General features: G+C 46.0%; 2 protein-coding genes across 2 annotated transcripts in view; both read right to left on the reverse strand.

The window, feature by feature from the left end:
• Positions 1 to 715: 715 nt before the first annotated feature.
• LOC130382807 (transketolase-like) lies at positions 716 to 7,537 on the reverse strand. Its single transcript, XM_056590722.1, has 14 exons — positions 7,319 to 7,537; positions 5,757 to 5,874; positions 5,557 to 5,670; positions 5,370 to 5,467; positions 4,631 to 4,822; positions 4,181 to 4,308; positions 3,874 to 4,070; positions 3,501 to 3,665; positions 2,833 to 2,989; positions 2,518 to 2,648; positions 2,337 to 2,420; positions 2,157 to 2,253; positions 1,782 to 1,901; positions 716 to 1,507 (listed from the first exon to the last, which is right to left on the reverse strand). The coding sequence occupies exons 1-14, from the start codon at positions 7,423 to 7,425 to the stop codon at positions 1,335 to 1,337; spliced, it is 1,881 nt and encodes a 626-aa protein (XP_056446697.1). The 5' UTR covers positions 7,426 to 7,537; the 3' UTR covers positions 716 to 1,334.
• Positions 7,538 to 8,336: 799 nt separating this feature from the next.
• The window catches only part of LOC130373867 (leucine-rich repeat-containing protein 23-like), a 2,684-nt gene continuing 1,008 nt past the window's right edge, over positions 8,337 to 10,012 (reverse strand). Inside the window, exons 2-6 of the mRNA XM_056580826.1 lie at positions 9,874 to 10,001; positions 9,662 to 9,792; positions 9,421 to 9,557; positions 8,568 to 8,772; positions 8,337 to 8,486 (exon numbers count right to left, since the gene is read on the reverse strand). Coding sequence (XP_056436801.1) covers positions 8,439 to 8,486; positions 8,568 to 8,772; positions 9,421 to 9,557; positions 9,662 to 9,792; positions 9,874 to 10,001 — 649 coding nt within the window. The 3' untranslated portion in view covers positions 8,337 to 8,438. The remainder of the gene's footprint in view (positions 8,487 to 8,567; positions 8,773 to 9,420; positions 9,558 to 9,661; positions 9,793 to 9,873; positions 10,002 to 10,012) is intronic.

Consider the following 10,012-nt stretch of genomic DNA (forward strand, 5'->3'; position numbering starts at 1 on the left):
ATACACTAACACTACCCAACACTCACTAAATCATACACTACAATGTCATATTTGCTCCCTTTCTGGGCTGGACCTCTTCTCTTGCTTAATGACCCATAATCACACACAAACAAAACGTTGCTGTTCTGCTAGCTCCTCCTGGTTTGGGTGCCGTCTTCCGGTGGCTCAGGTCAGGAAGTGCGACCTGAGGCTCAGGATCGGTAGCACCTACTGCAGACAGTGCGACCTGAGGCTCAGGTCAGGGTCAGTGGGACCTCCTGCAGTTCAAGTCAATGAGGCTAAATAAGGCAATATGTGAAGTGTGAATTGGTAAGGTCTACAGACTGGGGGGGGGGGGGGGGGGTGGGGGTGAGGTACTGGTAGAAACTATTAAGCCCAAACAAATTGACAAGGTGAGAACCAAAGGAAAGAGAGTGGACAAGAGTTTGTGTTCTGTAGTCATGAGATTCCTGCTTCCTCACTGGTAACCAAGTTGGATGCAAACCGATCACTACTGGTCTCAACACCTGTTCAAGTTTCAGTGGGTCACCATGACATCACGAAAGGCTGGCTCAGGCTACTGCATCCTTTCAGGTTTGGTGGACCTAGGTTCCAGCGAAAGACCAGAATGGCTTTCAGGCAGCACTTGATAAGCTCTGCTGCTGGTACAGCACCAGTTCTTTTTTTATACTCCAGATTAAATATCTAGTATTGCATTCAAAAACAACTGTGGGGATTTTCTCAAGTCTTTTTTTATTTCGGTACGCAGCACTGCAATCCAGATGACAGATCAAATTTTCACCACCATTAGTAACAGTTAAAGCAGTCAAGTACATACAGCCACACAAACAACCCATAGTACACAGTCGGTTCAACTCTGCAAGGACCACCAAGTGTTCAGCACTACACCAAATGGAATGAACAGCAAGCGAACAGTGGAATGCTGAGTGTATTGTCAAGTAGAGCAGAACCTGGACGGAACAAAAACATGTGAATATACAAACAAGTGCATGGAAAATAAGTAGACACCGCAAGCTGTAGGAAACCAACAAAAACAGCTGTAAAATAGGTCATTTTAGGGTTGCGGTGGGTTACAGAATAAGAAAAGTTAACATGGCGCTTAGCTAGGGCACTACAAATTAAAACCTTTATTCCCTCCAGTCTTGAATTACTGAAATCCACAAAGGTTGGGTAGCGGATACTAGAAGTTACAGGCTGCACACGGTAGTCAATGCCACAAGTGGGCGCCAGAGTACTAGGTGAGGTCAAAAGGTTCTGCGGGAGATTTAGCTGCTGGGAGTCGGTGGATGAGGAATGCAGAAGTGCTGCGTGGAGAGCTCCTTCCTCCGCTTCCTCTAGTTGGCGTAGGTCTGGCGCACGGCCTGGGCGATGTGCTTGGCGCTGATCTTGAAGAGGTCCAGCAGCTCCTGGGGCTTCCCGCTGCGGGGCACACCGCTCACCGCCATGCGGGTCACCACCACGCCGGGTTCCTCCCCCACCGCCGACAGCACCGCCTCCCCGAGACCACCTGGGGAGGGAGGATGGGATAAGAGTGAGGGTGGCCAAAATTGAATACCAGTAGCTGGGAGGAACCCGAGCACTGTTCATACGATGGCGGTACAGTCAAGTGTACCAGGTGTCTCATAAATCAGACTTTGTAATAATATGCCACTAAAGTGTAATGTCAGACTCGCGCATATCTGGGAGGTGAAGTGTCTTTTTCTTAACAAACGTGGTCGTGGAAATGATTTGATGGTACAGCCCTGCAGTCAATCTGAAGAACAAAAATAAAGTGAGCGTACCCTCTTTGTAGTGGTCCTCCACGGTGATGATGCGTCCGCCTGTGGCCCTGGCGGCAGACAGGATGGTGGCAGCGTCCAGGGGCTTGATGGTGAACGGGTCTACCACTCGGATGTTCTTCCCTGGAGGAGAACAGTAGGAACACCCGGTAGGTCAGAAAGGTCATTCAGTAACCCAGAGATTCAAGTTGAAATAAATTAAGGCTTTTATATTGTTTTTCTCTGTAAACCTCGTCATCGATTACTACTTTAAAAACAAGACTATCGTTTCAGGCCATGGTTATTTAAAACAAAGACCTGCATTAAGACAAGCTTGCGATCGAGTCGGCGGAAACTGCAGTGTTTCTGTACTGCCACTAGATGGCACCAGTCACTTACCCTCTTTAGCCAGGATGTCGGCAGCTTCCAGCGCCTCGTGCAGAGTCACACCAGCTCCAATCACCGTCACTTGATCGTCGTCAGACTGGCGCACCACCTACAGAAAAACAAAGTCAAGTTCCCGTCAAATCGACATACACGGTCTATTTGTTATAACCATGTACAAAGTGTAGCACTTACCTTAGCCACGCCCACTTCAAACTTCTCATCTGGGGCGTAGATGACCTTTGATTCTGGTCTGCTAGTGCGAATGAAACAGATTCCCTGCAAGAAAAAAGGCACGACACATGAGAACCTGGGCCGCTACGCTACACCCCCATCCCAGATAGAGAGATAGGCCGGCTGCCAGGGGAACACCCACCTTGGTGTTGGCCGCCAGCTCCACCGCCCTCTCTGCGGACACCGCGTCGCTGGGGTAGAAGACTGTGCACGTGGGGATGGCACGGAACATAGCCAGGTCCTCCAGGGCCATCTGAGAAGGCCCATCCTCACCTGGGGACAAGCCCAACCAAGGTCAGTGGACAGGGGGCTTTGACCAGACACCCGGGGACATGGGTCTTCATTTACAGTAAATAAGCCAAACCCTTCCATTATTTACATGTGCAGTTGTACAATGTCCCTCGGCTTGGCCCATTTCTAATGAGAGCTCTGGAAGTGCTGGTTGGCGGAAGCTTACCTATGGAGACCCCGCAGTGGGAGCCCACCAGGTTGACATTAGACTGGGAGATGGCACCCATGCGGATCTGGTCGTACGCCCTGGAGAAGAAGGCTGAAAACGTGCTGGCAAACGCACACGTGCGGTCTCTGGTGGCGCAGCCGATGGCCACACTGACCTGCAGGCAACAGCAGTAGTTTCAAAATCAAACTAACTATGTAAACCAACACTCAATGATTAAAACTGCCACCCTAATGCAGGTGAAAGTCAGCTCAAAAGAGGTGATCATTAAAGAATTTAAATGATTAGACAATGTATAATTCCTATATTGTATATGTCCCTAAAATGTATGCATGCCAAGTCACAAACAGTATGCAACATTGGATTTGGGGTGCAACACAAATGGGCCGTTTAGACAAGGATAAGTAACTAATTGGGATTATGAGGACAAGCAACAGATTAAGACAACCTGGAGCAGATTATGGTTGGTGTTTATAAAGAGGAACTACAAGAAGGACCCGAATTAGCATAAGGTTTTTCAGCAACTTGTCTTTTACCACGATGTCAATTCATGCGATTACAATATACAGGCAATGCATGCCATTATCTTTAAAGGCAGATACAGACAAGAAACATAATGGGCTTCAAGCTGAGCCGGTAGAATCATTCCTGCAGGGGGCTTGATTTACCAAGTTCTGCTCGGCGATGAAGCACTCGACGTAGCGCTCGGGGAAGGCCTTCTTGAAGGTCTCGGAGAAGGTGGAGTTCTTGGTGTCTCCGTCCATGGCCACCACCCTCTTGCTGGCCTCTCCCAGCTTGGCCAGCGCAACGCCGTACGCACGCCGGGTCGCAAACTGAGAACAGGAGGTAGACCAGAGGAAATATTAAGGGAAAAAAATAATAATCAAGTGTCTGCAGACGACCAAATTAGAAATTCTTGGGATACAAAAATGGTTGTTTTACTGATCATATTTTAAACACTCATTTGTACAAAAGCACATTTTCTGCCATGCAGAGACCGAGTTAAATTCCGCCCGGCATGGAGGGGAGCCCATGGGGTACCTTGTCTCCCAGTTTGTATGCTGGGGGTTTGGGCAGGCGGATGGGAGAGAGGTCCGCCACCGCTGTGTCCTCCTTGGGCAGCTCGACGACCATCTTCTTGTTGGGCACCTGGATCTGGTTCTGCAGCTCCTTCAGGAGCTCGTCCACACGGTCCTTGGGGATGGGTTTCCCGTGCCAGTTCTCCAAGTCCTCGATGTCTGCACCCAGGGAAAGAGGAACGCGTGAGCCGGATTATGCATACGAAGATAAGGAGGACATGCTTTAGGTGCCGCTAGAGCACGGTCCACTCCCTGTTCGTCCGGCCTACTTTTGAGTCCTTTGCCCTTGAAGGTCTTTGCCACGATGCAGGTGGGCTTGTCCTTGACCTGCTTGGCCTGCCAGAAAGCCTTGCACAGCTCCTCCACGTCATGGCCGTCCACAACGTACGTGTTCCACCTACACCGAGAGACATCACCATGGTTACTCATGTTACACCCAACAATAGTGGTTAATTCAGAACAATGTGACCAATTTTAGTTTGACTATATTTTTAATAAAACAGGTTGCCCTTAGCAAGATTTACAAGTTATAATTTCAGTGTCATTTGTTAGAAATGCCATAGCCATCCGTCTGAGAATTCTGTTTTGTTTATTGAAAAATAATAATCAAGCCATTTTTCAAGCATCAACACAGAAGGTAAAATAATGACGAGAAATTCATAAGGAAGTTAAAGGAGGAAGAGGAGATGGCGCCACTGCGTCAACCTGTTGAAACTCACCCAAAGGCTTCACAGCGCTTGCGGTAGACCTCCATGTCGTGCTGAAGGGGTGCAGGCTCACTCTGGCCCAGACGGTTAACGTCCAGCACAGCCACCAGGTTGTCCAGCTTGTAGATAGAGGCGAAGGACATGGCCTCCCACACAGAGCCCTCGGAGCACTCCCCGTCACCCATCATGCAGTACACACGGTAGCTACAGGGGAAAAACAACATTAGGAACCAAATTATACCTTTTTCTTTTAATAGTAAAGAAATTCGCACCACAACCCAAAGTCCTACCCATTGATCTTAGCAAATGCAGGTCATGAGCAGAAACATTTAAATGATGCATCATCAAGATCACTGCTGTATCCAGTAAGTAATTTCACTTAATTTCAAGTTCAAGGCAAAGGTCAAACGGTTCGGATTCACATGTAGATAATAATAATACATTTAATTTAGAGGCGCCTTTCAAGACACCCAAGGTCACCTTACAGAGCACATATTCATCATTCAAAACTATGTAAAACAGACTAGGAATATAGGAATAAAAGAAAAACAGATTAAACATGAAGAATAATAATAATTAATAACACTCAAAGACGCCTACAGTGAAGGGGGGACCTCACTAACCACCACCAATGAGTAGCACCCACTTGGGTGATGCACGTGGGTGCTACTCATTGGTGGTGGTTAGGTGGATAAATACTTCAGCAAGATTCAGCACCATAAGAAATGTCCAGCTCTGAATAAAACCTCACCTAGACTTGTCAAAGTATTTCCCAGTGTAGGCCATCCCGCAGGCCGCCCCCAGGCCCTGGCCCAGGGAGCCAGTGGCCACGTCAACAAAGGCCAGTTTCTGGTGGGAAAAGGAGCAGCAGTTCATAAAAATAATACAAATATATTGAAATCATGGAAACGGGGACATGACATGGTTGAATCTCTCACGGGTGTAGGGTGCCCCTCCAGGTCACTGTCTATCTTGCGCAGGTTCAGCAGGTCTGCTTCCTTCACATAGTTGGCCTCTACCCAGGCGGCATACAGGATTGGTGCAGCGTGGCCCTAGGAATAGAATTAATTTGTTTAGAAAAAGCACATGATTGCCATCCACCAAATAGTGATTGTGGACTTCATGTGAACGTGCCAACCTTTGACATGACAAAACGGTCGTTGCACTGGTTGCGGGGGTCAGCGGCTTTGTATCGCATGGAGTGAAAGAACATCACCGACATGAGCTCGGCTGCGCTGCAGCATGAGGTCGGATGGCTGGACAAAAAGGGGCAAAACACAAGTTAGCAGTTTACTCTCCCAAGAAGAGCTGCATTGTTAAAACACACCAACCCATGCTTTACTGGGAAAAAAAATCCAGCTAATATTCCTTCATTGGCAACTAGTCTAGCAGGTACTGGCCAATAACAATTAGATTAAATAGGTGAATCCAGGTCGGTGAAGACCAGTTTAACCAAATTTTGTTAAATTGTAAAATTATTAAATTGTCTTGCGCAACCCTTAACTGAACCATTATGCATAAAAATGTCAAGAACATGCTGTGGGACTGTGGCTATTCAATATTGAAATCAGACAGGTTTAGAAACATGCCTTGGTCCATAACAGGTTAACTTCCCTATGTGTGTTAATCTGAAAGGGGTCAATATTTCACACACTGTGGGGACACACGAGGTTATCTTATTCAAACATTGAGACATCGAGTGTCAAATTACATTCCAAAAACCATTCCACAATACTAGCAAGCGAGTGATATTTTACCCCACGTCCTTCCTGGGAAGACAACATCCTGCTGACGAACAACATTACGTCAATCTTAATGTTTTGGATGTCTTATTAACATGATATTGGAACTACACTATTGGACGATGTGCAACGCAGTCTACGCTGAAATAGTGCATCACACGTGTGTGAATGATCAAAGCAATGACAGAAATCAGTTCCTCAGACTTGAAACACCTTTAGGAAAGACAAGAGCAGACAGCACATTTCCTGGTGAGCCGGTATCAACTATAGGTTTGAACAGTCTATTTCCTTGTCCTTTGTGATGACTAAGGAAGTACAATAAAAAAAACTGGTTTTCCAGGTGGAGTTGTAGAGTTTCATTTTGAGCATCATCCATGGTTTATCTTTACCACTAATATTGTTTAGGGTTAAAAATCCCCTGCCGCTATAACTTTAAATATCAACGTCAAGTGTACCGCATGACCCTCTCGTGAGCATGTGACTCGAGTTAGGAAGAAGAACATTAGTGAAATACGACCATTTTATATCACGTTCCCTTTTAGTTTGCCACGTTTTAAAAATAATGACTACGTTCAAGTGTTTTTCATTACACCCAAAGTACAACCGCCATACTGAACACACCCACACAACGATAGGCGAGAGCCTCAGCTCAATGACACCAGTTGATGATTTTTGATTTTTTGAATGCTCCGAAAAGTTACAAAGTAAGACGATGAAGATGAGGACCCATGTTCTGTTACTTTTATCAACCATTCATTGGATAGAGCCCGTGCATATGTTTATGAGCCGCACGTGCCTTTAATGGCCCACGCGAGTACAGCGAGCTCTGCCCCAGCGTGCTCGCCGACCGACCCCAAAGGCTACAGCACGTATAATGCAACACACTGTTCTGGTAACTGCCTTCTAGTATCTGCTAATGAACGTCCCTCATCATTGAGCCTAGTATGGAAGGACTTACCCGGAGTTTGAAGCGCATGTCGCATTAATGGAGTGGATCCTCAGCTTGTTGGCGACGTCTTTCAGTCCCTGCAGAGTTTTCTCATCGGGTTTGTGGTAGCTAGCCATGGCTTTGCAATAGTCGATGATGATTATCAATTTATTTAATCGATTTATTGTAACAACCGTGTTCCTGCACCACGCCGTAGACTAGACAGCCGCTGGTAGAGGTAGCGATGAGGAGGAGGACTTTTATGTCTTCCTCGGGAACCACTCCCACCTCGGTCAGTCATTGGTGGGATCGAAGCGTACCTCACGCGATCTTATGTGGCACAAGAAAGTACAAAATGTGAACCTTTTTGGATTACTTAACTTTATATACGATGTGCTCCCTAGAGATGATTGCACATGATCATCTATGATATATATCGTTTAAAACATCAAAATTATGCATCTAGATAACCCCATAAATGTGACTGTACCTACAGCTTTACTGTAGATGTATAAGTATACAGTAATTCATTCAAAGAATGGTTGTATTCATTGAGAAAAGTAGGGGCTGCAAAATACTCAAGTAAATACGATGCATTAACTCTTTGCGAGACAATTTGTAGCTAGAAAATCGACCTAGATTAAAAATTAACAGCGAAATAGCTGCCAGACTGGTCACTGTCCCTTTAAGGCGGTTGAGTTAATGGCTGGAAGGCAGCCAACAGGGAAATGCTGGTTGATTTTCGCCTTCTCATTCTTACTAAGGGATAATGGTAATACTCACTAGTACCTAAAGATTAAATATCAATTTTAAACACTTAGTCAGTGAAATATTCTTGAATGTTTTTGTAGCAACATGAAATGTATATTTTATTAAACATACCAAAAATGCATAATCGCAATTAATTTGGGACACCCTTTTTGCTGTATAAAATGTGTGTGTGTGTGTGTGTGTGTGTGTGTGTGTGTGTGTGTGTGTGTGTGTGTGTGTATGTGTGTGGGTGTGTGTGTGTGTGTGTGTGTGTGTGTGTGTGTGAGGGGGGGGGGGGGGTATGCACTTGGGTCTTCTTTCTTCTTTTCACATTTACCAACATATCCACAAACCGGTTCCATCATGGGAAGTTGACTAACACTTCCCCTTAATGTAGCCATCACGAAGTGTCCTCCGTCTCAGGTATTTCTTCTTCCACCGCAAGTTCCTAAAGTGTTGAAAACAGAAGAGTCAAACAAACGCCACCAGTGGCCATTTCAGTAAAATCCACGAGGAATCGCTGGGTTACTTTGAGTCTCTCCTGTGCTTCCGCCCTCTCCTCTGATGAGACGAGCTCCTTGTCCAGCCGCTCCAGGTGCATCAGACAGGTCAGCACCGCAATGCGGTAGTCCCCGGACTCAGCCAGTGGATTATCCAAGATAACCACAGCTTGTAGTGTGCCAAGCAGAGGAACAAGACTCTGCAGGGCCTTCTGATTGGATATCAGATTACCCCTGGGAGAGACGTAGAGATATGGTCAATCATAATGTATGCGGAAAAAAATGTGGATTGGAGAGATAAGGGAGAACTTTAAAACAATAGAAGATTTGGTGACATTGTGATTTGATACAGGGGGCCCGATAGTATAACAGTAAGGGGGTTCGATTCCCAGCCCAAAGGTACTTAACCCCCCACGTCTGCAGACTACCAATCTGCTGTTGATTACGTGTAGGCCGATCCAAATTCCCTGGAACTCACTTCGGATCATTTAAGCTACTGTAAGAGCATAATTTCATTGTAATTTGTTCGAAATGCCATAGCCATCCGTCAGCTATTTGTGAGAATATCTGTTCTGGTTGACAGTCTGCCTGCCTCTGTATGAGGCATTTTAAATTTTACACTCCTCTGGCTCATTTCTGGCCAATCTGAGAATTGTATCTATTATCTGGTTGGTTCAGTGAATCTATCTTGCTTGTCATTCACAGGTGCCTGAACACTTCTGATTGACTGATAAATTAAGCGAGAGAAGGAGGGGGCCTTATTGGGGTATTTTTCCCTCTCTCTCAACACCAATCTTGCAGTGATAAGATCGCTATTTCAAAGTGTTTTGATGAATTGGGTTAGTTTGCTGTAAAGTCCGTCCTTTTGGGACACCCTCCTACCTGACATTGAGGTACTTCAGAGATGTCATCCTGGGGCTAATGCCTTCCAGGGTCTCCAGCTGGTTGTCTCGGAGGTGTAACGTGGTGAGAAGCTCCAGTCTCTCCAGACCCTCCAGGCGCTTTATGACGTTCTGGGCCTGAAGAAGAACACGAGAAAGACAGAGATCAGGTCTTAACAACTTCCTAACTTTGCACAGACATGTAAGAATTAAGTAAGCCACTTCTGAATGGTTCATATTACCAGATAAAGTTTCCGAAGTTTTGGAAGATAGATGCCATCGGTCGTGTCCAAGCAGTTGCCCCTCAGCTCTAGGATCCCCAGGTTGGTCAGTTGACCATACTGTAGGCCGTGCACTCTCTGGATTTTGTTACCTAACACACATAATAAGGACATCGTATTGTATATTTGATTTACCTGAAGGCATGGGAATGATGATTGATTGATAGACCAACCACTAAGATTGAGGTTCTCGAGGGCAGTTCCACCCAGGCCCGCCATATCCTCCAACTGGTTCCTAGCCAAGCTCAGCCATTGCAGGTAGGGAAACTGATCTAGAGGTAGCTTTTTTAAAAACTTGACACTGCATTATTA

This window comes from Gadus chalcogrammus, chromosome 1, assembly GCF_026213295.1.
Source record: "Gadus chalcogrammus isolate NIFS_2021 chromosome 1, NIFS_Gcha_1.0, whole genome shotgun sequence".
NCBI lineage: Eukaryota > Metazoa > Chordata > Actinopteri > Gadiformes > Gadidae > Gadus > Gadus chalcogrammus.

What these genes read in the sequence shown, in the direction of transcription:
- LOC130382807 (XM_056590722.1), bottom strand. Translation starts at nt 7,425, where the DNA reads ATGGCTAGCTACCACAAACCCGATGAGAAAACTCTGCAGGGACTGAAA. An exon ending in CGACATCCTGGCTAAAGAGG is followed by an intron (nt 1,902 to 2,156) that starts GTAAGTGACTGG and finishes GTTCTCCTCCAG; the next exon opens with GGAAGAACATCCGAGTGGTA. An exon ending in GGAGGACCACTACAAAGAGG is followed by an intron (nt 1,508 to 1,781) that starts GTACGCTCACTT and finishes CTCCCTCCCCAG; the next exon opens with GTGGTCTCGGGGAGGCGGTG.